Source organism: Melanostigma gelatinosum (genome assembly GCF_949748355.1).
Source record: "Melanostigma gelatinosum genome assembly, chromosome: 15".
NCBI classification, from domain to species: Eukaryota; Metazoa; Chordata; class Actinopteri; order Perciformes; family Zoarcidae; genus Melanostigma; species Melanostigma gelatinosum.
In genome coordinates this window covers 2,143,044-2,170,339 of record NC_136648.1, presented here as the reverse complement: position 1 = coordinate 2,170,339, position 27,296 = coordinate 2,143,044, and the positions used below count along the sequence as shown (strand labels likewise).

At 43.9% G+C, this 27,296-nt stretch overlaps 1 protein-coding gene across 1 annotated transcript; it reads left to right on the top strand.

Moving 5' to 3' along the window:
* Positions 1 to 644: 644 nt before the first annotated feature.
* larp4b (La ribonucleoprotein 4B) lies at positions 645 to 22,104 on the top strand. Its single transcript, XM_079285569.1, has 17 exons — positions 645 to 833; positions 4,114 to 4,247; positions 9,286 to 9,439; positions 11,145 to 11,303; positions 13,148 to 13,226; positions 13,947 to 14,083; positions 14,894 to 14,997; positions 16,143 to 16,253; positions 18,058 to 18,111; positions 18,377 to 18,649; positions 18,860 to 18,966; positions 19,242 to 19,508; positions 19,915 to 19,939; positions 20,109 to 20,279; positions 20,531 to 20,718; positions 21,022 to 21,133; positions 21,747 to 22,104. The coding sequence occupies exons 2-17, from the start codon at positions 4,167 to 4,169 to the stop codon at positions 22,065 to 22,067; spliced, it is 2,343 nt and encodes a 780-aa protein (XP_079141695.1). The 5' UTR covers positions 645 to 833; positions 4,114 to 4,166; the 3' UTR covers positions 22,068 to 22,104.
* Positions 22,105 to 27,296: the final 5,192 nt, after the last annotated feature.

The following is a 27,296-nucleotide window of genomic DNA, read 5'->3' as shown; positions in this document are numbered from 1 at the left end:
TCCTAACAAGGGCCAAACTGTGAGGAGTCTTGTAATTCCTTTTGTTTCAATGGTTTGTTTGAGTTTTGTCATGTTTTAAATATCTGTATCCGCTGATGATGACTGCGCGTATTTATGTTGTTTAATGTATTTTACACAACATAATGCATGCTTTTTTTAAGGCATCATCAAGGGCACACTGCCGGAGACCGGATGAGCGGTTCGTGCTCCATCAACACCGCCACATAGACGATCTTTGCGCTGCACACGAAAGGGAAAGGAAACAGAACGACTTCTCCATTCAGACCCCCCCCCCCCTCCTCCTCTCGCTCATCTTTAGCTTGTACCGAGTGTTTGATCGATCGGAAGCTTTGAGACGAGTTAACGTTTATATTTCTTCAGTTTCAGGGTTTATTTTTGGGGCTGGTTTTTTTCTGACTCCCGTGGAGCCCGCTGTTGACCGTGAGGAAGTAGCTTCGCGTGAAATTATCTCCAGACGCCAGATTTATCGAGGCCAAACCGCACAAAGTTGTTAGGCAAGCTAAGCTAGCTTAGCCTACCTAGCTAACTCTTAAGCTAGCTCACAAGGTAACTTAGCTTCGCAGTGCTGGTCGGAGCGTCGTTGTTTTTTGTCGCTGCAACGCAGCTGCACGTGGCTTCACACCCCTGAAAACCGAAGACTGTTCGTCAGGGTTAAGAGCAATAAGCCGGTTGCTTTCCTTGCTTCCTTTGCTAGCGTGCTAGCTAACACCCTGCGCATTTTAGCCTGGAAGCTAAATTCAAGGCCTCAAGTCCAGCACTACTAACCACCAGAGTATTTTTTGCAATTGCCGTGCAGGTGTGAGAGTTAACAGGTGAGTAAGAGACTGTTTTTTGAAACTTATTGCGGTGTCAAAAGCAAACATTAGAGCAACAAACATGCGGAGTAGACACTTGTTTCCTAGGTTCAGTTAGCTTGCTTGCTAACTAAATATTAGCTTGATTGGTTTGGGGGAATCCGCGAAATCACGCCGGAGGTCGCCATCTTTCATTGGATGCGGCTGCAAGCCAGCTAACTCTGACGTCTCATAATAATAACATCACTAGACATGGCTGCTACTCTATCCTCGGAGTGAACTTTAAATACACGTCGTGGTGCGTTCATGGCCTCCTCTCTGTTGGTCATTTATTACACATATTTAGCACTTTGCTCCTGTGACAACCTCCTTATTGCCTAGTGACGGAAGGAGTGTCGCCGTCTGTCTGTCTGTCTGTGTCTCTCTCTCTGTCTGTCTCTCTCTCCTGCATTGCGCCTTGAGTAGAAAACTCAGCCCTGGACCAGTAAAGTTGTTGCAAACAAACGCACCCTCAGCGTGGTGTTGGCCTTGTTTTGGATGGAGGTATAAACACTGGTTCTACACCACCACAGGGGACGTATCAGATGCCTGGTTACCGTCCTCCACTAGCGGTAACACGTCACCTCAAAATACCCCCCTCTCCTCAACACCCCCTCGTTGCATGTTTCACCACTAGGCTTATTTTGGGTGATAAATGACCGTGCGGGGTGAAAACAAGGCCGAGCGAAGCCTGTGTTTTGGTTCAGCCCTCGTCTAGACGCCGTGATTCACTGCATCTGTACAGGAAGTGACATGTACAGTGAACCCGGGGGTCGGTGTTTATTATGGGATGTATCGGGTCAAACTGTGATCACCCTCTGCCTCATAGTACAAAAACACCAAGACCTGGTCTCTGAGAGTACAGTGTTGCGTTGTGCTGTAGATTGTGTTGTTTGTCAAGATGAAGTTATTCATCTCTTAACAGTTGGTGCGTCAGGATTAAAGGAAACAACCTGGTTTTAAAGATTAATATTGACCGATGAGTTTATACATGACGGTAGTAGTTGATAGTTTCCAAAACACAACAAACTGTGTGTGTGCGTGTGACAGTACATTTCAGTTGGCAGGTTTTTAAGGCAACTGTTGAGAAAAGTCTGTCACACAACAGCTGTTTTGATAGCGGCCTGGTATTGATGCAGAGATGTGTTTAGCCCCATTCATCGCAGTGGCATGACACACACACACACACGCTCCATGTATGGGAATCAGTATATGGATCAGAGGTCACCAGCTTTACAGCAATGCCATTCTTTTTCTGCTTTGTATGCAAACACAGCGAGTGTCAGAGACAGGCAGCCGATTGTTGTGTCGGATTATCACCGCTTTACAAAATGGGACAGAAATGAAGAGGTTCCTCTGCTCACTTGTTCTACGTGAGTGTGTACCGTTGAGGTCAGATATAGTGGGAGTGATTAATCACACTGCTGCTACTGAAACTGAAGCCTTTGAAGGTGCAATTATGTTGAAAACCTGTCGCCTGCTGACACCAAAGTGCAGTTAAATGTGACTATAGAGAGACGCTGAGCGGTGATGGTCAGTTGTGCTGAAGCAATTAAAAGGCTGATTGACAGAAAGTTAATTCAATTGATTGAATCAAATTTGGATATCCAATTGAACGGCTTTTCTTAAATCTGCTTGCTGCAGGCGGCTCCTCGCTACAGCTGCTTCTTTATTATTATTATTAAATAATCCGTAGATTACTCAGATTATTTGGTTTGTAAATTGTCAGAAAATTATCCTTGCATGTTCCCATTTTTCTCCATCCAACAGTTTGAAAACCAAAGATAAAATACTCCGTTTACTGACACTAAACTAAACATTTTTTTGTCATTTTTCAACCAAAAAAAGTCAAAGTGACTGAAACTTAATATTTTATGAACAAAACTCTTCTCAGCATTTTTTAGTAATTTCATATAGTAAACGATTAACTGATTGGTTGAACAGAAAGTAGGCCTAATACTATATATTATGGACTTCTAGATTTATCATTATTACTATATAAAAACAGTTTGTTTGTGTTTAGTAATATAATTAATCTTCACAAACCTTCAGTGAAACGCTGACTTTAATTAACTAATCTGTGTGTTTTGATTTCCTCTTTGTGTTTCGTGAAGCTTGATGTCATTTACTGTAAACCAGTGAGCAGGAAGGGCAACATATTTCTATCACGTGGGAACATTAAGTGTGTTTGTTTCTGTTAAATGTGTCTCACTGAATGTAGAAGTCTCTCTACGATAGATGTGTTTGAGTGGAGACACTGCTCCTCCTACTTTAATTATTATTTATTATTATTTACACATATCGCAGCATTTGTCTGAACATTTAATTCTTCTGGAAATGTTTGCCCTGTAAAATTATATTTTGTAAATCAAAAGAGCATATTCAGACAACTTTTATAATGATAACAGTTCACCAATTATACTTACAAAAGGAGCTTACTGATGATGATAATGAGAGTACCGTCCCTGTTCCAGTTCTGTCTGCTTTGACACACCTGAACCAGCCGACACTCCGGTGTGTCCACAGCATAACTGTGATTATTAAATACTCAACAACTTGATTTAATTTCCTCTGTTCAGGGCCAAGAAACTGACTCACAAGAATAGAAAATTAACATTCATTTCTCTTCTCGTGTACTCTGTCTGTCTCTCTGTCTGTCTGTCTCTCTGTCTGTCTGTCTCTCTCTGTCCCTCTGTCTGTCTGTCTATGTCTTTGTCTCTCTCTGTGAGCTAGTCAACACTTAATTAGTGTGAAGAACATTTTGTAGTCACGTTTCAACGTCGTCTCATTTTATATTGTAGTTTTATTTCTGTGTTTTGAATAAGAGTCGCTAAACTTCACATTAAAAACCAATTCAGCCTCTTGAATCAAATTATTTTGTAACAAAATAATTTGCTGACCAGTAAAGTTTGTGTTTAGATAAAACATTGTTGGACTTTTAGAGATGTGACGATGCTTTTGCTCTTTCAAGTTAAATAAATTAAAACATTTGAGTTATAGCTCTAAATGTGTGATGTGTGTTTATTTAATTCCCTGTAACATACATGAGTCTGTACGCGCATTGAAAACAAGTCACATTCGTCTCCGTTGTATCGTCAAAGTACTCAAAAGTAACTATCGGACACTGCCCCCCCCCCCCCCCCCCCCTCTCTTTGGCCTTGGTCGTGGTACTCGTGTAACTTTATTATTATGCCTCAGTCCCTGTGATCAACATCCGTCCTTGAGTCCTCACTTGTTTGTCTCCTCCGGCCTCCTGCAGCTTCCTTGGTGACGCAGAGACTTCTCCCTGAGGAGCCAAGAAGCAGACGGCTCATGACTTCTGACCAGGACACGAAAGTTGTAGCTGAACCACAGGTGCAGCAAGTACAAGAGGCAAAAGAGAGCTCTCATTTGGTGAGTTCCTACCCACACGGATGCTGATGTCTGTTTGTTTTACAGCTTATTCCTCTCCTCAAAGTTTTCTACATCCTGGTACTTTTGAGTCCTTCCAGTCCCAAGTTTTAGTTGAATAAAGAATGTAAAAATATCACAACAAATGAGGAAGAAGTTTACTCTCAACTATGTATCCTGCAGTTAGAGATCAAGTCAACATTCTGAAAAACCTCTGATTCTGTCGAGTGAAGTCAAAGCTTCATGTGTTAAAGCTGCATTCTCTCTAGTGTCCACCAGGGGGCGACTCCTCTGGTTGTATAGAAGTCTATAGAAAATGACTCTACTTCTCTCTTGATTTATTACCTCAGTAAACATTGTAAACATGAGTTTATGTCTCAATCTCTAGTTTCAAGTCTTCTTCAATACAGCATGATGTTCATTTAGTACATTATGGTCCATTTAGAGTCACACAGACCATAAAGCAGGGGATGCTTTGGGGCGGGGCTACAGTCGACTTCTTAAATACAGTCTGTGGGTTGAACCCAGTGAGCATTGAGCTTTTAAATCCTCTGATATTTAAAGTGAAACTCTGTTCTATCAGTTGTGACTCGTTGACGCTTCCAGATTAAAGCGGGTGGAGCGGTGGTCATCCTGCTTTATCCTCTGCAATTTAAAGTTCATACCAGGACTAGGGTTGGGCATTGTTTACTGTCATTGTTACTATCAAACATCAAATGTTATATTTGACTGTTGGAGTGCTGCAGGAATGAGTCTTAAAACCCGGTAATGAGTCAGCATTTCTGTGTGTTTTTCCACCGTTTTTCCAGCTGCTCCTTCGACCGCGAAATATATCCGAGCCATGCATTTCCTGATTTTGGCTGCTTCAAAATAAAAGCGTTTGAATAACAAAATAAGGGGGGGGAAATATATGAAAATGTGTTTAGCGCTGAGTCAGTTGAGCTTTACTTCGTTATTCTGAAGTTAAAACAAGTCCACTAATACTGTATGGAGGAAGAGTAAACAGCGACACTAACAGTGGGCTTTTATTGTGAAGAATCACAGGTAATTTAATGTGTTCATCCACTGAATGGTGTGCTGCAGTCCTAAAACTCTGAAATGAGTCAGCATCTTTCCACTTCCTGTTCCCTCATCTGGAAGTCAAAGTGTTTTTGGTTTTATGGCAGAAATAAAGTCTCTGTTTAAACCAAGCGGAAGCTTTTGGACACAAATCACTACAACACAAGTCAGACTTTAACGTTCTTACTTGTATTCGCGCTTCAGAAATCATAAAAGTGGTGTTAATTTATGAGCAAAAACGTGGAAGTATCTTAAAAGTGATTCAAAATCCAGTGACGTCGAGAGAACCCGTGTGACGCTGTAACTTCCTGTTGGGTCGACGATAAACACGTCACCCCTGCATGTGAAGGAATCCCGTTTAAAGAGTGAACCAGTTGAGCTGATGTGAGGTTAAAGCCGTTAACGTTTCATGACAGCTGACACTTTTAAGAATATAACTCAAAACACACACGGTGGTGTTCCTGCTGCTGACGTAGAACTACCTCCAGACTCTTTGTCCACACCTTTTTATTAGTTCCTCTCTTAACTCGCAGGTAGCTGCTGAAGTTTGTCTGGGATTAACTGTGTGTGTGTGTGTCCGTAGTGGGCAGAGAATGTTTTACATTTTTGGGCTTTATTGACATGTTGGTGAGAGATTTAAATGTATCAAGTGTTTAGTGAAATAGGACAATGTAAACACACAGTTTTAGCCTTCCTTAAAATGTCAAGAAATGCCTTTTAGAAGGTAAAAAACATAGGAAGAGGTCATCGTCTGTTTTATGTAAATAAAATAGGATTACAATCGCTGAGAAAATTGCTGTGTTTGCTTGAGGCTCCTGAGCGCTCAAAAGGTAAGGAAATGTGATTTAGACATGGGGGTAAGATGGGAAAGAAGATGTGCAGCGTAAAGGAAAGAGGTTGAAGCTTCAGGCTGGGCTGTCATTACAAGGTGGGAAAGAAGTGTTCAGAGAACCAAAAATACTGCTTCCAGGGTTGAATACACACAGTTAAGGATGTCAAGGCTCCCGAGCAAAGTCTGAGGCATGATGGGAAATCTACTCGCACACATGTTTTTTTGAAATAGTCTCAAAAAAATCCACAAGAAATCTGCACAAAAATTCTAGTTCAGTCCAGGTAACCTTTATAAATGCACATTATTTTGCGTACAGTATTGTTACTTCACACGCTGCCCTGTCGGTTTGGATGTTTTGAAGTGTGGTTTTATGAGGTACTTCTACATAGTCTGTGTATTTCCTACAGTATGGAGTGTATGGAAACTAGAACAGTGTTTGAACCACAGGAAGTAAAACTGAATCGTCAGAAATGAGATACAATTAAGATAAATGACTGCAGAACACGATTAAATGTCATTAAATTAATTAAATATGGAGTGTATAACTTGGAGATATTAAAACCAAAAACTTCTTTCAACCAAGTAATCAGAATCGAGTTTAGACTCAAATCACACTGGTGTCGTAGCAACACGAGTGTTTTCCTCCTCATTCCTTATTCACACACACACACACACACACACACACACACACACACACACACACACACACACACACACACACACACACACACACACCATATGCTTTGCACATATGTGTTAGAAACAGAGCAGGAATCAAACATGACCTATTTATGTTGAATCACATCAGTTGTGGACTAAAGCTGCTCATGAAGCAGGACTCACACTGGGATCAGATCCTCCTCTCGTCTGGTGAACGTTACTCTTTAACAGCCGAGCCGCTATTTAGTTACCGAGTATCTACAGGTATAGAAATACAAAAAACATGTGGGAGCAGAATCCTAAAAAGCTAAGGAAACTTAACTAACTTAACTTCTCCCTCCTTTGCTGCTGCTAATGCTACGTCACACTTGTATTTAACAACTTTACGCGGCTCATTCGAGGCTTTTATTGTGAAACATTTTACAGGACCCTGTTGTGGATTGTGGACAGTTCCCATCCTTAGACTGTAGCTGCCATCTTGGGTACTTCTACGTTACGGCTAAATACCGACATTAACACACAACTACCACTTTAGACGAGGTTGTTCTTACACATGCTTCTCACATGGACATTTTTACTGTGTTCATGGATGCAGATGAGTGTCTCCAAGCTTTTGTAGAAAGATGATGTCCCCGTTTCTGATCGATGGATCACTTCTCCATCTCGTGGAAACTGTCATCAATGTGGTGGTTTTAAAACGTAAAGCTCTTGTTTTTATCTCGACTAGTGTTGGAAAGCATTTGTCACAATAAATCTGTATTTTTCGGGTGATGTAGTTTGATAACTTGTGAGTTTGTGTCGGTTTGGATGCTCTCGTACACTGATCTGGTCATGCTTTTATCACCTTGAACCACTTGTGTTGATGTAACATTAGTCCATCGGTGCAGGAGCCGGCGCTCCGGGCGAAGCGTTGTAGTTGTGATGAGTTTGATTGCTCATCGCTTCGTGATGTAGCTGTCAGAAAAGCAAGATGAGCCTCAGGACGGACGGATGCAGTTCCGTTTGTTGTTGTTTTTCTCCCCTGAAGGACTCCATCATGTCTGTCTCTCTGTCATCTCGCCTCCATCAGACGGGCAGTAACCCTCCGATGACACCGACTCGTCTCTGGTGATGAATCACTTTCTCCTCTCCAAAAACACGCCTTCAATCAGGGAAACGCAGATAACCTTTCCCTCCTCTGTGTGAAGGAAGGGGACATTTAAAACAGAACAGAAAACACTGTTGAAAGGTCAGAGAAACGTCCACATCCTGTGATGTCAGCCAGCTCGGACAGGAGTGTGTGTGGAGGGGGGATTGAGATATATGACACAGGAACAATGTCGTCTTGCTTCTCATCTTGTATCACGTCGGTGTTGTCTCCTAAAAATCTCTCGTCCTTTTTTTGTTTCTGTGACTAATTCCAAGAAGCAGGTTTTTATTGTCCTGCCTTTTTCTTGTGCCTGAGCATCTCGGCTCGTTGGCAGAATAATTTATTAAAAAAGTCTCAAGACGGCCAATTTAATTTGAGCAATGCCCTCGAGGGGGGAGGGGGGGGGGGAGGGTTTGATTTAGCATGTGGATCACTGGAGCCGGCTTTCATCTGAGCTCAGGTGTGCAACTCAACACCTCCTCGACGGCTCTGGTGTTTATTTTTTTGCCGGAGAATAACGTCGAAAAAAAGAGCAGAGCGTGGCAGTGCATTTGACGGTGGAGGTGGCGGTCCAGGTTAAGGCTGAAGACACACAATGTTGTGCCCTGTGGAGACACCTGGACTCTGTTTGTGTGTGTTAATCATGGATTTGGATGCGGTGGATTCTTGTATCGCCACCGTCGGGAACCCTTCAATGAAACGCTGGCTCAGGGTTACAGCCTGTTGGCCCGTGAGGTGTGCACGCTGAGCCGCTGGTTTGATCCCGTGAGTACGTCCAGTGGGCAGCAGGGCTCGGTGGACCTGGTCCCAGTGTCGAGGTGTTGGTCTGAGGGACTCTTTTGCTGGCAGATGATTGAAGCTTAATTTACACTCGCCGTAGTGAGGCTGGTGCGTGTTCGTGAATCTCTGAAAGCAATATTTAATTGTCTGGTGATCATACAAAGCAGGTACATTCTTTTTCAGATGCTTTAGAGACGAGAGGAATATTTTGCAGCCAAGTCAAATAGTTTACAGGATATTCAACCTTCCGTTTCTTTATAATGCATGTAATACTTGACTTGTTTTCTTTACAGGGCTTGTACAAAGGCAGTAAAGTAGTTCATGAATATGAGACATTAGTTTACAGATAATTAGAACCCGTCTTCTGCATTGTGGAGGTTGGTATTTCTGGCTTTATGCCGGTTACACCGGCAGTCTATGGGCGAGCTCTGTGCTGTAACTATGTTAACCGTCATGGATCCTTCAGCGGATCCTGAAGGGAAAACATTGCGTCTTCTCTTTGTAGCTGTGCTTTTCCCCTCGTCGGTAAATGTTTCTTATCTGCAGACATCCCTGACCCACTTTCTGTGTTCTTTTCACAGGAATCCGCCAAGGTTTCGGACCTCAACCCCAATGCGAAAGCATGGGCCAACCACATGTTTAGCCTGGACCCCAGCGGGAGTGCTGACACCACAACTGCTGCCCTGCAGCCATGGAAGGAGGGCTGCAATAGTTCGGCCGATCCCGGCCCAGAAGGTCAGCCAGAGATTCTCGGGATGCAAAAAATATGTTTAACCGCTTCGATGCTTCGTTTCATTGGGGCGAAAGAAATGTTAAATATAAAAGCACTGCGTCTGCAATAATACACATGAGTAGTAAGTACCTGGCACTTCTGAAGTACAAATATCTGTCAAACCAACAAACATTTCTTTAAAAAGGTAATTCCTTGGAGTTATGCTTGTATGAGAGTAAAAGCTTGAAGAACTTGAAGTGGCAGTTGACGCATATGAACTTGAAGTAGTTGCTTCAGTTTGAGGGGGAGAAAACTAAAACAAATTGAAGTGGCAGCTGTAGTTGAATTCCTGAAAGAAGTGGAAGTGGCAGGTGGATTTGCAGGACTAAAGAGCGTTTAACTATCAGCTGAACATATTCTGAGTTAATTGGAGTTCAACCTCTGAAAGGAGTTGATGTGTGAAAGCGTATACATGCCATCAAATGGGATAATGTATAGTAGCGGTGCTACGACTGATCGGCGATGCTGAGAGTAACGGGTGTGGTTAAAGCACTGAAAGGAGTGGAAGTGTCAGTTGGACACTGAGTAACTTGTCGTTTTAATTTATAAAAACTAAACGGAAGACCTTAGAAGTTGGTTCGGTGGCGTTGAAGCACTGAAAGGAGCTGAAGTGTTCAAATGAAGCCAGTTTACTTTGCATATTCCAAAAAATATATATATTTATATGTCTGTAATAATCAAATGGCAACCAGTAATGTGAGCTTGTTGAAACAACAGTTCGGGTTCTACTCACAAACCCTTCTTTAATATATATTTTGCAGCCTGTCGGTCTCCGTTTCTTGTCACTTTTCATGCTGAGACGCCTCTTAAATCATTCATCCTCAATTTAGAATGAGCTATGAATATTCCAACCACAGCCCCCCCCCCACACACACACACACACACACACACACAAATGAGCGTAATCACTCACTTTAATGTGCCCGGCCGAGTGTAGCCAACGCAGAGGCAACGAGGACGTGGTGGCGAAACAGAAACTATTAATTAGTCTTCGTTTGGCTCTGATTGACGTCCGTCGTCTCCGACGTCTTGCGAGGACATTTATGGATATTTCGTTGCACAAGACTGGAGGCTCAATACAGTCTGGCCGTTCTCGTAGTGGCCTTCTTCTTTTTAATCATCGCAGAAGTAAACTTCTTTATCGTAAACATCACAGTGTGAAATACAGTTTTACTGACGATGGTTCGCCTCCAATATTCAGTAAAACACGTGTTTCTAGTCTCTGATCATGTTTCATTGTAAACAACCAATCGGTGTTTAGACCAACAGGAGGAGAGCTAGTAACGTTAGCAGCACCGCTAACGGCTAACCAACGGAGGAGAGCTAGTAACGTTAGCGGCACCGCTAACTGCTAACCAACAGACACTCTCTCTCGTAACGTCCTCAAAGCCCGTTTCATGCAGAAGCGACCGGGTTTTAATCTGAGACGGGTTTCATATCAGAGACGGATCTTGTTTGTAATTTCCCCTGTTTCATGAGTTTCATGTTTCCTCATGCTGCAAATGAAACACCACGATGACCTTTTTTCTATATCTGATGAAATGTAGAGCCTGATCATATCATACTGTCACTCACCACTCTGTTGCTCCTGGTTTCCCAGGGTTGGTCGTTACATCTTTCCTTTCATAACAATCACCTCACCGTTCCTCTTTTTGTTTGCTGTCTCAGGCTATGAAGCCAGCGAAGACAAGGCGTTCAAGGAGCCCCTACTAGCCGACCCGGATGAGCCTCCACCGGTGATGCTGGCCGAGCCGGCCCCCGTCACCCTGGAGAGCTCAGAGCCGGCCTACACGGAGTACCCCGAGCCGGGGCAACCAGGGCGCACAGGTGGGCTGGTTAGTGATTGGCTGGTGGTTGTCACATGGTCTGGGGGTCTCTTAAGAGGGTCTATAATGTCTCTTACTCTGCAGCCACGGTTCCCTTCACTTGCATCTTGTTCCTGAGCTTTAAGAGGAGAAGAGGAACGATGTTTTTATGTCTGCGTGTCTTTGTGTAGCTGTGTGAATAACAACCTGCAGTCTGTTCATGCTGCTCACTGTGTGCTGCTGAGAGGCAGCAGTTTATATCATTTATTCATTACTTCCTCCGGTACTTATAGATATTCTGATTGTGAAATCATTATTTCATGACCCGTCCTTTGAGCGCAATGTGAGATCTGTCTTCGCTCTGCTGTGAAACTTTATTGAGATTGTGTCAGATCAGACCAATCAAATAGCTGATATCTAATGAGGGGGCGTGTCCATTAAAGGACTTCCTTGAAGGCTGCGCTCTTGTATCCTCAGAGATCCCTCCTCGCTCCTCAGAGCACAAATAAGAGCTTTGAGACGGCCGTCAAGATGGCGGCACTAGAACAACTTTGAGGAGCGAGGGACTGTTGGATAAGAGAGTTGGGATGCACCCCAGGAGACTCCTTAAGCTGCGTGGTGGGCGAGCTCCGAACATGAACGGAGGCGTTTAAAATCCACGATGGGCGTTCAAACTAAAATGAAGTGGGAAGATTTAAAAAGACAACGAGTGTAACCGACAAAAAGCCAAAGAAACGAAGGTTTAATATCCTGTAAACTATTTGATTTGGCTGCAAGATATTTACTCAAATGAAGATTTAAACTAAAGCATCTAAAAACGAATTCTCCCTCTTTGTATAATCCCGAGACATGTAAATAGTTTTATTAGTGAACTATTTGTGACAGTCACGTGATCACGCACGCCAAGTTAAGAATATTCTGGAGTGTGTGTGTGTGTGTGTCAGGCGTGTACATTTGACCAACATTTGGATCAGCTGGCGACTGTTTAGACTTTCAGGTTTTGTGGCCGCTTTCAAATTCAGAATCAGATTTTACACTCTGATTAACTTTGAGCAGGTTTTTAGGCTTTAGAAAATGTGTATTTCCTGATTTTATAAATGCAACTGCTTGTTTGTCGCCATGGATCAGATGTTTTTGTCATGTGACGTGAACACTCAGTCACCGAGTGGGGAAACTCCGTCTCTTCATTGTCTCAGTGGTTCTAACGCTGCATCATATTGTTTAATGGCTGTGCTCTGCTTCAAGCAGCAGAATACATTGAGCGGAGGTGTGGCAGTGACCGCTTCACAGCTGTTTTGTTTTCATGTTTTATTTATAGCAGCATTAAAGTTTAATTGGGCGTTACCAGACGCTCTCCACGACAAGACATTCATCACTGAATGCCTCCTACCTGAGAGGAATGTCAACAACTAACCCAAAGCTGTGGAGAGAGAAATATTACAAACCATTACACCAGTGTGTGTCTCTGGTCTCCTTCCCATTGTTCCCAGAGATCACACCACACGAAATGATCGGCTGCATTGAGAAGAAGGATTCAAATGTGTATTTTAGCCTTCAGCACACTTCAGGAAGTTGTTGTCCTTAGAATAGAAGACTGCTAATTCTCAGTCAACTTCCCCTTGGTGAGGTCACGGCTGTGAACTGGTTTAAGTTCTGTTGAGCTACAATCATGCTACGCGTTTTGTGTCATCCTTGAAATATTCTGCATCTCTGCTCTTCCTCGCCCACATCCTTCTTTAAATTCAGTTGAAAGAACTGTTTGATTTCACATTGAACTGGTTTTAAATGCTGTTGTGCTCCCAGGGTCAGAGATTCGTTCTGGTGCTTTTAATTGAACAGAGTATTTCCTTCTTCGTGTGTCGACAGGCAGCGACCCTCAGCCAGAGAGTCCTCAGGAGGGTCTGAGGGAGCACCTGAAGAAGACGTTGGAGTTCTGTCTCTCCAGGTGAGTTTGCTTTTGAGGGAAGGTCACAAGAACTCACACGCTGAAATAATTCAGGTAATACTTTGTAGATTATAGTCAATTAGTCGTACTTTTATATAAAATATGACATTTATATGAAAATATGACTAAAATGCAACACAGGAAGGAAAGTTTTTTTCTTTTTCTTAAGATTTGTCATTCAAAATGCTGTTGATGAATCAGTGGAATCTCTGTCTGTCTGTCTTTCTCTCTCTCGCTCTCTGGGTGTTAGACGTGGTCTGAATGAAAGCTTCATACAGTTGACTTCTTCTGTTTTTGGTTGTTTAGCTGCTGGTTTGAAACAAATCAAGGCCTCATACACTTTAACTTTTCTCTTTATCAGCTCTGAACACACCGTTAACTCCTCCAGTAGCTTCTCCAAAACCCCAATGAACACGACCAGACAGAGAAACCACAAGAGTTGTTATGAAATACTGGAAGAGAAGAATATCTGAAGTGAAACCATAAACACTTGAATAACATTTCCTTCTGTTGTGTGAAACAGCTGTTAGACAGAAGCACATTCCCACATGTGTTGCCTTTGTGTTTCCTCAACAAAGCTGCTGGATGTTCATCACATGTAGAGTCGGTTTAACGTGAGCGCGCTCTGTAGCTGCTAAACAAAGCGTTTCATCCTTAATCTGAGTAAACAGAGGTTTGATTAGTGTGTGACCCACCTGTGTGCCTCCTCCCCTCCTGCAGGGAGAACCTGGCCAGTGACATGTACCTCATCTCCCAGATGGACAGCGACCAGTATGTGCCAATTGTGACGGTGGCCAACCTGGACCACGTCAAGAAGCTCAGCACCGACGTGGAGCTGATCGTGGACATTTTACGATGTGAGTCGAGTTAAAACCGGGACTTTAGATGCCGGTCGCTCACCCGCTCGATGAGGCTTTAAAGCCGTGTTCACACCAAACGCTCCATTTTTTAAAATATCTCAGCGCTGTGTCTTTAAAGAGATCAGCGTTGAGATTCTCCTCCTCGTCATCACTGACGTTGTTGACGATGAAAACGCTGCTGTATTTACGCCTATATGATGTTATTTTGAGTGTTGATGGAGCTGCTACAATGTTAGCTTAGCCTAGCACTGATTGAACTAAACTCCATTCAGAAAACAAGTATTTTAAAAGTTGTTTACTTGTCGTCTTGCGGAGAGATCGAACAAAACATGAATTTAGACTTTATACAAATTGGCATAACTTTGTAGTTATTTCGACGTCCTTTTTATCCGTTTACTGCTATTAAATCACAGTAACATAGTTTATTTTGGGCTCGTACAGCTGAAGTAAAGCAGCCGGCGTGTGGCCTGCTACATGCAGTGAACACAGCCTCTGGATGTTGTTTGGTTCCCTGAGATATCTCAGACTTCAGTGATTGATGAAACGTCTCCACGGTTTGCTGTGAACACATAAGTCCAGATAAACTCAACAGGTACAGAGAGTTTATCAGCATGTGGTCGGGGGGTTGATTTCCCCGGAGAGGCTGTTAAAGTGCATTCAGCGGTCTCACCTGCTTGTGTTTGATTGATGCACACACTTAATTCACTCCTTCGTTAATCCCGTCTGGCCTCAAGCTGCAGTCTTGGTAACGTTGTGTTGTTGTAATTCAAACCCTAATCTGCCTCGTTCCGTCCGTCTACTCTCCAGCTCTGCCATTGGTCCAAGTGGATGAGAAGGGGGAGAAGGTGCGGCCCAATCAGAACCGCTGCATCGTGATCCTCAGAGAGCTTCCAGAGAGCACGCCCATCGAGGTCAGTGTGTGTGTGTGTGTGTGTGTGTGTGTGTGATGTGGTCCTCGTTGTTTTAAAGGAACGACTGTCGGTGAACAAAGACCAGATAGATCATTCACCAGATCCTCCTTCAGTGACAACCATACACACATTATAACTCAGACACCAGATGTTTTATTGGCGTTATTGTTCTTGTAAATGTGTGTATTTAACACCACTAGTCCGAGGTCTTGGTGATGCAGAACACCATCTGTTTAGTAGAGTCGGATGAATAAAGCACGACAGCCTGGTGGTGTCGAGGGAGCTCGTCCTGCGTTCATACATCCAATTTAAAGCCTCACCTGTTCTGTTACACCTGGTCAGGGTTCTAAAGATGGAGACATCCTCCTGCTCCTTTAACCACTGATGCAGCCGCAGCATGTGTTCCTGTTCACCACGGTGCAGGTTTCAGGAGGTTTCGTTTGACTCTGAAGCCTTTTGCTGCTTCCTGAGGTCAAAATGTTTTATTTCATGTAAATGTTTGTCATATATTTTTGGGATGACTCCCATGTACGTACCTTTTAACCAAAACGACACAACATCCTGTTCATGTGTCTCTGATGTTTATTCAGAGCCAAAGATGAGGTCGAAACAGGGAGGAAACCTATGACTATTATTGTTGTTAATGTTTTATTTATTGTGCATCAACAGCAGCACCGGCACATAAAGTATTCAAAGCCGATTTAAATAATTCACGGCAGGACTCAGACATGATAATTGACAAATGGCTTCCTGGAGCTACAACGTAACTACATCCTGGTGTTGATTCTTCTGAGCATATTGTGTTTTATTTTAGTTTGTAGATGTTTCAGCCCAATGTTCACTGTAACAAGCTAAACAAGCAGAACACACAAATTATGCTTTTTGTGTCGCATAATTCCTCAGTTTCCTAAATGTTACTCCAGCTTTTAATGTAAATATGCATAAGATCAATGAAATCATCTGCTTCACACAGAAGGAAAACTTGTTAAAGTGCAAAGATTGCTAAACACCAGCTGTTCACATCTGTTCCAGGTCAACCTGACAGATAGTTTTCTGTGTGACTCAGCTGTTCTGTTGTGCAGAAGGTTGTTTCGCTGCGTCACAGTGAACACATCTGAAGGCGGTGACGTTCTGTTGTTGTGCAGGAGGTCGAGGCTCTTTTTAAAGGGGACAACTTACCCAAGTTCATCAACTGTGAATTTGCCTACAACGACAACTGGTTCATCACCTTTGAATCAGAAGCAGACGCACAGCAGGTAAGAGAGTGATTTTATTATTCTCCTGCTCGCTCACCTGTGATGTTACATCAGGAGGACGAGGGTGACGTTCATAGATTAGATCCCGACTATTAATGATTTTATTTATTTATATATGTATCACTTGTTGGAATGAATGAATAAATAAATAAATATATTTATTTATTTATTCATTCATTCATTCATTCATTCATTCATTCATTCATTCATTCCAACAAGTGATACCTTAACATTAGTGGTGTCACGGATCGATCCGTTCAGATCAGCCCTCACGGTTCGGATCACTCGTGAACCGCGGATCAAGAGTATTTTTTATTTTATTTTATTTTTACAGTGTAATCATCATAGTGTGTAAAGTTCTACTGCTGCTGTTCCTTTTCAAGTAACAAGTCCCTGAATAGCAATGCAGAGTGTCAGTGAACAGATATGAAGCAGTAGTGTTCACGTGAACGGAGCAGCTTAGAAGCATTTAACGGTGAAGTCATTGCGAGCGGAGGAACGTCAGAAGCCGCGGCGTCATTTAAGTCGCACGTTTGGGAACATTTTGTCTTCCGTGTAACGTATAATGACGGATGAGGGTGGTGGACAAAGCGTTACGGTATGTAGGCGTTATTTAAAGAGAGATGCACGACAACGGCAAAACATCGGCATGTCAGCGACGGGGACACTCCGGTGTAGAAAACAAAGGATTTCTAAATCTGGTTAAAATGCTTGAGCCACGCTACGAAATCCACTCACGCACCCACTTCAGTGTGAAGCTGTTCCAGACCTCTATGAGAAGGAAAAGACGAGAGACTGCTTTCACCACGGCGGAGTGATTCTTAGTCCGGCGCTGTAGACACGCCCCCTCTGTGAGAGTCACACAGACACACACACACCTGGGGCAGGTGCTGTAGACACGCCCCCTCTGTGAGCGTCACACAGACACACACCTGGGGCAGGTGCTGTAGACACGCCCCCTCTGTGAGAGTCACACAGACACACACCTGGTTCAGGTGCTGACAGAAGCATCAGAGTGAAGCTCGACAGGCCCAATAATATTCCAGTCACCACAGAAAGGTCGACCCTCTCCCCAGACAATGGAGATATTCTCATCTTTTTGAAAATAATGTCACAGTAATGTAACATTATTGTGTATTTGAATGACCTGACAGGAAGTAAACAGACCCAAGTTGTTGCTGAGCAGTTCAGTTCAGTGTAAACAGTGGAAGCAGCTCACTGGCTGTTTCTTTCTTTCAGTATTGATGAAAGGACGAGGATATCAACATACCTCATGTTGCACTTAAACTTAACATAATTCTTGAATGTATTATTTTTATTTATTTATTTCATTTTGTTTCAAATTGGACATCTTCAATATTTTTGTTTTCATGTAAGACTACAGCCCAAAGTTCTTTGCTTTAAGTGTTCTTGAGGTTCTTTAATTAATAAATGGAAAGCAAAGTTATATTTGGCTCCTCCCCTTTTCTTTGTTGATCCGAAAAATGATCCGAACCGTGACTCCTGAACCGTGATCCGAACCGAACCGTGAGGTTTGTGATCCGTGACACCCCTACTTAACATTGATCTTGAATAGTCTCTGATATTATCAAGTTATACATTTACGAGAAAAACCAGATACCGTCGTACTTATGTATGTGATCAAGACCGAGGTTTCCCTTTGAAGTAGTCCGTGTTATATTTGAGTGATTGTGAAGTTATTAATATACTTTCCTCTGGTGTGTGGATGAATGACGTGAGCATTCTTCTGTTTGTCATTTAAACTCGACTGGTTGACAGAGTTGTTCTCTTTCTCTTGATGAAGGCATATCAGTATCTCCGTGAGGAGGTGAAGACGTTCCAAGGGAAGCCTATTAAGGTAAGTTGATCTACGTTGTTGTGTGTACCAACAAATACTGGCTCCAAATCACACAACGTTAAAATATACTACATGCAACAACCTCTTTAAGGTTTAAGGCAATAGACTGTCTTTAAAATTCTATATAAGCTGAATCTACATCTATTTATCAGCCACTCTTCTTCATTTAAGAAGGAAATAAGTTTCTTCTTCACTCTCGTATGCAGATACATGTACATCATGAGCTGGTATTAATCCCCGCCCCCTCTTTCCTGACTCCTCCCAGGCGAGGATAAAGGCGAAGGCGATCGCCATCAACACTTTCATGCCAAAGAACGGTTACCGGCCGGTGGAGGTGAACCCGTACGCCCACCAGCAGCAGCAGCAGCAGCAGCAGCAGCAGCAGCAGCAGCAGCAGCAGCAGCAGCAGCAGCTGCAGCAGCGCTACACGTCCTACTACATCCCGCCGGTTTACAGCCCGCAGCAGCAGTTCCCCCTCTACAGCCTCATCACGCCGCAGGCCTGGTCGGCCACACACAGCTTCATCGACCCCACGCTGGTAAGAGACGAAGAACTATTTATTTTATTTAAACACATTAGTATCTGTTTAATGTCTCCCACAATTGGTTGTTTTTTCGAGTCTATATCTGTAGTTATTTCCAAACAATCTTTTAACATAAATGACTACCTTTTTCCCCTTTCCTCTCGCTACAAACACTCGTAACCTTTGTTCAATGAATGTCATCTTTTGGGCTTTTCTGTTCTCCAGGTTGCACCGTTTCACAACAACCAGTTCATCAATGGATTCACCACTTCACACGGTTTCAAACCAGCGACGTCCCCGCTCACCGTCAGACACTACTCGCCCAGAAACAGGTTGGTAGAACTAACGAGCGTCGTCAGATCCTGCTAAGAGAAAAAGTTTTATTATGCTGTAAACCTGCTTGAATCACTTCAAAGAAAAGTGCTTTTTATTTGTATTTTCTGGCATAATCTCATATTTTGTATCTGTTTTACAATGAATTTCATAAGATCATATCATTTAAACTTGCGTGTTTCTCTAATCTGATATTTCCAGTGAACAGTTTTAAGGTCTTAAATGCAGCTTGTTGCTGATTCTCGCTGAGTCTTTTCTTTCCCGTTTCCTGCAGGAATCACAGTAAACCTCACCTGAGGCCGACCCTCCCGACGGTGGACCGCAGCAGCGCGGGGCTCCTGGACAACCCGGGCCTCTTCCCCAGCTTCCCCAGCGAGAGGCTCAACGGGGTCCGCAGCAGTCCGCCCACTCGACTCCCCGCCAGCCAGCCCAGGACCCGGTTACCCTCCACCGCCGCCTTCCCCCGCAGGGACACCGTGGGCACGGGGCGAGTGACGGAGCCCACGACCCCCGACTACTCCCTGGGTATCGGCCGAGGAAGGTAGGACTCTCCTGAAGTACTGCTTTGTACCTCTGTGTGGCTCCATGACGGAATACTAAATGTTAAAAATACTTCTATAAATGAAGCCTGATCTTAATCTGGTACGGGGCAGAAACACCTGCTTTAAACGCAATGACGGCAGAAACACCTGCTGGAGTTATGAGCATTATATTTTATGGGATCAAAAGTTATAAAAAGAGATGCATCAACAGTTGACATTAGATTCGTGCCGTTCTGAGACATAAACCGTTGAATCAAACGACGTGAAAGCTCTTAAATCGGTGACTGCGATGCAGAATCGATGGATTCTTCACGTTGTGCAAAGTGAGGTCGTCGTCTCAGACAGAACGGATGTTTGTAAAGTGAAGTGTTCTCTTTCTTAAAGGAAAAATGTTTCTGCTTCTAGGAAAAAGAGGGACGAAAAGTTTACAGTAAGTACTTTTCCTTTTTGTCGTCTTCCTTGTCGTAGATTTGGTTTGAGTTTACTTCTTTATGGAGATTCTTACTTCTGTTTTGAGCTCGTCGTGAGTCCCTCCTCCTCCTCCTCCTCCTCCTCTTTGACTTTTGTGCTGACTCTGTGTGTTTGTTGCCGTCTCGTAGAGAGTGACGCCTCAGTCGCCGCCTCCTCCCCCCAAACCCCCGTCTCCGAGCTTCGAGCTGGGCCTCTCCAGCTTCCCCCCGCTGCCCGGAGCAGCCGGCCACCTCAAGACCGACGACGTGTTCGACAGCCGGCTGGCCAGCAGCGTCGTGGTCGGACACGCCAAGGAACGGGTGAGGAAACGGAGCCGGCGTCTTTTCTACATATATTAGATGCTGTTTGGGGAAATTCACACACAATTCAGCAAACTGCTGTCAAGTTATCACTGTTTCTTAAAGGAACAGTGCGTTAGTTTTAGTGGCATCTAGTGGTTTGTGGCAATCTTTAGGATTTAAGTTCAACTAGGAGCTACTCTCATATTATATATCTTTAATAACTGGTTCGGGACGCATCCTTACCTGCTAAATCTTCTCCCTGTTTGCAGAATGTAAGTGCTGATTCCAGTACCGGAGGAGCGCTCTCTCCAGCGGGCCCCAAAGAGCCTCTTCGGTCCTCCTCCTCCCCGATGCCCACGAGCTTCCAGCCGTCGCCGACCGCCCCCCCGGCCTCAGCCCCGACCCTGACTCCGGCCGCCGGCACGCCACACAGTCCGGCTCCCTCCCTCCCAGCAGCGTAAGAAGCACACTGGCAGAGTAGATTCTGAAGCGTAGCTCAGGGGTCTGTAAGGCGGTTTCTATTCATCAGCCATAAAGCAGGGGATGCTTTAGGGCGGGGCTACACTGTGATTGACAGGTAACCAGAGACGTATACTGCTCTACGTCTCCCCCCTCATTAAATCTCCGACACAGACCTCCTGAGTGTTATAATCATGTATCTCACACAAGAGTCCGTCCGGCTGTTGTTTCGCCGTCTTTCTTTATTTTTTCACCACTCGTAGTTTAATCTGGCGTCTCCTTCTTGGTCTGCTTGTTTCAGGGAGGTGAAGGTGACGGAGGTGAAGCCGAAGGAGGCGCACTCGTCTGTGGAGCGAGTCCCTGGAACTCTGTCCACTGCAAGCAAATCAGTGCAAGTCAACGGCGCTGCCACAGTCAGTGTTGATTCCTTCTTTACCTTTGTTTTCCACCCTGTCGCACCTCCTCTCAGACAAATCAATCTCATGAACACAAGAAGGTCAGTTAATTCTGCAGCGTCTCGTATTGATTTCGATTAAAGACGTCAACTCCTGGGGGAAAACAATAGGTGTGCATTTTTCAGAAAACGGATCTTAAAAAGATTTACTTGTAACAACTGCACGGACAGGTTTTATTATTTACAACATGGTGTCTTTTTAAGGAAACACCGGCTTTGGTAAGAAGGACTAAACCTCTGCTTCGGCTTTAGTTCTTTTAGCGTCGCAGTGAAACACAGAGAGCTGAAAACCTGCAGCTGATGAAACAGGACGATAGGAAGACGACTGCAGACGTGCGTAGGTGGGAACAGAAATCCCCAAAGAGATGCTGAAAGAAACGGCAAATTATAATACTGCCGTCAGGTTGAACCTCTGAAACTCTGAGATTTCAGGATTTTGTGTTGTACAGATTTATGAAGCACAATAAATCCTATAAGAAAATATATAATCGTACTACAAAATGCATCGGTGCTCAAAGGTCCAGGCCGGGAGACGACGGAGTGTTTTACGTCTGTTGTTGTTTTGCTGCCAGGAGCTGAGGAAGCCGTCCTACGCTGAGATCTGCCAGCGGGTGAAGGACGCCCCGACGTCACAGCACCAGCAGCCGCCGACCCCCAAGGAAGCCAAGCCAGCCTGCGCTGCCCCCGGGGGCGAGGACAGGAAGTGCCCCGACGCCGCCGCCCCGACAGGGGAGGCCAAGGCCAGAGAGACAAACTCCTCCTCCTCCAAACCGGCCGTCAGACCCCCGAGGGAGGCCCGGAGGCCGGCCGGGCGGTGGGCCTCTCCTCCCCCGCACCCAGGGAAACCCCCCAGCAGAGATCCTCACCACACCCCGCCCAAGTCCCCGCAGTAGGGCGAGTCCCCACCACCACCACCACCACCACCACCACCACCACCACGCTCCACAGATGCGTCAAAACAACAAAAGGAAATATAAGTCAGGGCTACTCAATACTTATATCCCCGTTCACAAACGAGAATAGAGGACGCCTTCTTTTCTGGATCAGGGCTTGCAGACAAAAAGCACTTTACTGTGCATGTAGAGCACCAGTTGCATTCTTTTTCCTTTTATTTATTTCCTTTTTTTATTTTCTCCTTTTCTCCCTTGTTTCTTTGTTTAGCATCACGTAGTTGTGTCCTTTAAGTCGGCACAGACGACACTGAAATTCACTCGTCCTGTTCGAACGGCCTTGTGCGGTTAAATTAGTCAGAGGGGCAGCCCCCCCCCCCCCCCCCCCCCCCAGTGGATGACGGGAAACAGACTCCGCCTTGTTTGGCTCTCACAGTGAGGGGTTTGTCTGCATGCTGACGGGCACTTGTAGCTTAATTATGGGTCATAATCAGCAGATGTGTTTTTTAATACATATTCAAAATCCATATGCAAGACTTGACATCGAAATCTCATCGAGATCCTTTTGGTGTAACTCGCCTCAAACTGATTTTTTATTTTGCAGATTTATTTACACTAGATGACTTTTGCGATTTCTTCTTCTCTGTAAAGAATCACCTCCCTCTGCTGTGTTGTTTTTACTGTTTGCTAACAATGCTAACTGGCTAGCTGTGTTGCATAGCTTGTCTAACGGCCGTGATGTGATGTCAGCGCTGGTTTGTTGTTGTTTTTAAGCGTCGGACAATAGCGGCTCGCGGAAAACAGATGAGGTGGACGGTGTTTCTGTTGAGCTGCTCAAAAAGACGTTTAATCGGGGGGGGGGGGGGGGGCTACATTTTCTTGGCATTTTATGGGAAAAGTGGAGCACGCTCTCCTTTAACGAAACCTATTTACGAAAAAAAACTGGAATGAAACTTCTCAGCAGGCACATACTGTCAAACTAATTCAAAGCTGGGACGATGAACAATGGCCGCTTAACAATGGACGTGACAAAAGAGTGTTAAAGTCTCCTGCGTGAAGTTCACCAAAAAAAGCGGCACGAGTTCACAGTTTTGGTGCAGAGATCTGGTGCTAGAACCCCGATGCTCATCTTTATATTTAAGGAACACTTGATTTACATCCACAGAACTTCATTTGCACTGTCAGCGGGGGTTTTCAGACTCGCAGGTAAAATTAGATGATAGCAACTGAAGCGGGGAAGAAAAAAAGGGAATTTATTCTGAAAATCAAGGGAAGAGGAAAGAATTACAAATGCAAATTTGTTTTTCCAGAAGCAAATCATCTCGCTGAAGCCTTTAGTGGAGTCTTTGTGCCTTGTGGATGCCTGTTGAACACACTGCACTGAAGGACGGATGTGTTTAGTCACATGACTCGTTTGGCGGCTCGTTGCTCGGATGCTAATTTACCTTTCTGCTGAAGGAGTTGTTTGAGCGTGCGGTGGTTTGGATTCTGGGCTCTGGTTCTGTATCGGTGAGGACTCTCACTGAACAGAGTGCTTGTGAAGCATAGAAAGTGAGACTGTTGAGTCGAAGGTTTTACTTAAGAAACGCTGAGTTGGGTTGTTTTCTGACGTGTTGGAGCGTGAAAGGGATTTCGTGAGTGGAGTCTGGCGTGAACCAAACATCCTTTTCAGGATTAAACACGTAGACGAGAGCAGGAAACAGTCGTGTGAAATCCAAACCTCGGGGGGGGGGGGGGGGGTGGTGATGTTCAGCTCCCTCGTCTTCCTCAGCGTCGATCTAGTCTTCACCACTCTGGTTGTCTTGTTGTTTTTCTGTCGGCATGCTCCCTCGTCGGTTTCCTCGAGTTCCAGTTTGCACACTTTTGATTTGAGTTGTTTCTATAGATCTATATATCTATAGAAACATCTCGAATCAAAAGTATTTATATGTATGGAGATTGGCCAACGCACATGGTTGTTTGCACCTGACGGAGGTTAAATTTCAAAGCACAGAGTGTAAAAAACCTTTTTACATCTCCAGGATCGGAGACGCGAACGCTTTAGCGACCACACAGATTCAGGCTCAATGGGACGTATTTCTGGGGGACGTAGTGAGGCCGTTAGTCGGCCGTTAGTCGGCCGTTAGTCGGCCGTTAGTCGGCCGTTCGTCTGCATTTTGTCGGCTGTTTTCCGTCTTTGTCGGCGTGAGGGAGCAGGGGAGGAGAAAGTTAAAATTGCAGCTTTTGGTCTGGAGGTCTGTCTTCTGTAGCAGCCACTGTGGCAGATAACCAGCCACGTCTTGGATGTTTTACTGTGTTCTAAAAATGTAATCTGCTGGCGACATGATACAAAAAGAATGGTTCGTGAAAGAGTTCTGAAACTGCAATTATGGAACGTGAAAGGTTTTGAGGGGGCGTACCAGACTTGAGGTGATTTATTTCCTCCCTGATCATCAGTCGAGTTCTCGGGTTTAATCTCTTTTCAACCTCAGATGCAAAACACCCGTAAAACAAGAACACTGTACAATACACACCGTTTGTTTGAGGGGAAGCAAGCCCACATGAAGCGGGACCTCGCATGTCTCGCCGAAGTCTTCCTGCAACAAGAAGCATTCTGGGTAATCCCACTAAGAGAAAACAGCCCATCCTGGAGAAAGGGGGAAGCTTCATGTAACAAACAAAGAGCTTTTAACTCCGTCTCACAGCTGCTTTTCATTTGGACGCAAAATCTCAAATTTGCTAAAAAGAAAATCCTATTTTTGTTTTTTTGGAATTCTTTTGAAGGACTGAGATGCACTCGGATGGTCGATTTTTATTTATTTTTCTCATCGGTGGAAATGGTTAAAGAGATGAAAATGCACCATATCCACTTATTTATAAACCAATGCTGTTTATTATTCCATGAGAAATATCATCAGCTTTTCTTTTTAGGGAGAAGAAAATACATAGAGATGCATCGAGATCTCTACATATACACACACATCCATCTATCTATCTGTATATACATATATATCTATATATAGATAGATAGATGTGTGTGTTTATATATGCGCAAAATGTAAAAAAAGAAAATCCATCCAGTGTTTGAGAAACTTGAATTTTATTTAAACTTGAAAATGACTTTGCCTTAACTTTTATACAAGACAAGCATAGTTTATTTCTTTTCACACAACAAATCCCCGAAATGTTAATGAAACGTGACACGTGGAAAATATTTAGTCTGATGTCACAAGTCTGAGAGAGACAAAGAGAGACACAGACAGACAAAGAGACGGACAGAGAGAGAGAGAGAGAGAGAGAGACTGACAGACAGACGGAAGGACGAATGGACAGACTGACAGAGAGAGAGTACAAATCTAGCAGCGTTTTCTGTTTTTGTGTAAGATGTACGCTAAAGAATGGTTTTGGTCTTTTTGTTTCTTGTAGTTTTCAGGTTGTTGTTTTGGGGGAAAAACACAAACCGTGTAAATGCAGAACTAGTCGATACTGTATTAAATCTGTGCACTTTGAAGTGTGTGCTTTGCTTGTACAGTTGTAAATACTCAGAAAAATATAAGAGGTACCTTAAAATGATTATAAAAAAATATATTGATCTTGTTGAACTATTAATGTCGCTGTGGAGCTGGATGTAGGATATAACAAAAAAACACAAAAAACTTAATGTTGTGCTTTTGGAGATATTTTTATTTCTGTTTAGTTTTGTGTGCAGAGGTTGAAATCTGCTCCTCTGCAGGGCAGCTTGTCTGATTGTACATTTTTTGTTGTCTTTTCATTCCATCTTTTCGTACCTGTGTGGTCGGATGCACCTGAGTGTACAGGTGTGTCCTTACCCCCCCCCCTCACTGTGCACTAATTGGAAAGAGCCTGTGGTACTGACTTCTTATCAATGAACCTTACAAAGCTGCGTGTCCACCAACATCCTCTTTAAAGCGCTGGCTTCTTCTGTTATTTTACTGTTTACGCTTCAAATTTGTAATTTCTTTTTTTTCTGCCACAAAAATATAGAAATTTAAAAACTGAAGGAAAAAAGCACGACAAGTCGTCAATGTGCAAACTGCTGCAGCCGCTAATGCAAGGTTGTTCTTGACATCTTTAAAGAAGAGTAGATGTAACATAAAAGTATTAATGTTTGGAGAGATCCTCATGTAGACCATGACACTAACGCTGAACATCGATATACCGAGATGATTATGACGTGTTGATACATATGCAACTCGGCAGTGTATTAATCAAAACTGCATCGTGTCCACGTGAAGTGGACAATATCTAACGTTGGACGATATTCACGCGATCGAGAGCTGAAGTTCTGCATCTTTTTGAGGGTTTCTTTCTTCAGTTTATGGTGAAACTTAATTTGTATTTTTCTGTCCATGTTCAAAGATGAATGCGTGTCTTTAACTAATGTACTAACGTCAGCGGTTCGTCATTGAAGGAGGGAAATCCGCTTATTTCTACGTGAGACTAGAAGATCAGAACCACTCGAGGTTGGATTCAGGCTGCGTGTTAGCTTAGCATAAAGAAAGGAAGCACATTCACCAGATTTCTGTAACCGGTGTAGCACTAAAGTGTGCTGGAATGAACACGCTAACAAGCGGACAGCTAGCTAGTCAGCTAGCGTGCTAATTCCAACACGCTCTAATGCTACACTGGTTGCAGAAAGTGAGTCCAAACAGCGAGCTAACTGTCCCGACCACCTCACTCCCCGATGCTCCAGAGAAGACGAGCTAGTAAACTAGCTAACTCGCGAGCTATCTCCTTCCCGGTTAGCTCGTACAACACCGACGTGTGTTGTCACCATATCAGCTAACAACAATCAATATCTTCTTTTGTACTCGTCGTGTAACTACACTGTCCTTTCTAGTTGTACTTCTGTGGGTTTAAAGTTTAAAGATCCCTCCACCAACACCTCTAAATCTTATGATGTAAACAAACACAGCTTTTGACAAATGGCAAGAAAACAGTTCCAGCACGTAACACAAATAGTTGTTTTTTGACATTTCAGTTTTTGAGATGCATGTTGATTATTGAGCTGTAGAGGTGCTGGTCGACTTATTCTTGATGCTTGGACGGAGCCTGACTAGCTGTTTCCACTTGTTTCCCGTCCTTTATGCTAAGCTAACCAAGCCCAGCTCAGTGCTAATCGTTCTCATGTGAGTTGTATCGCGTCGTCTCGCTCTCGGAGGGAAAGTAGAAGAGCAGCTTCACCTAATGTTGATCACAAGTTCCATTAACGAAGAGAAATGCTCATTTTTG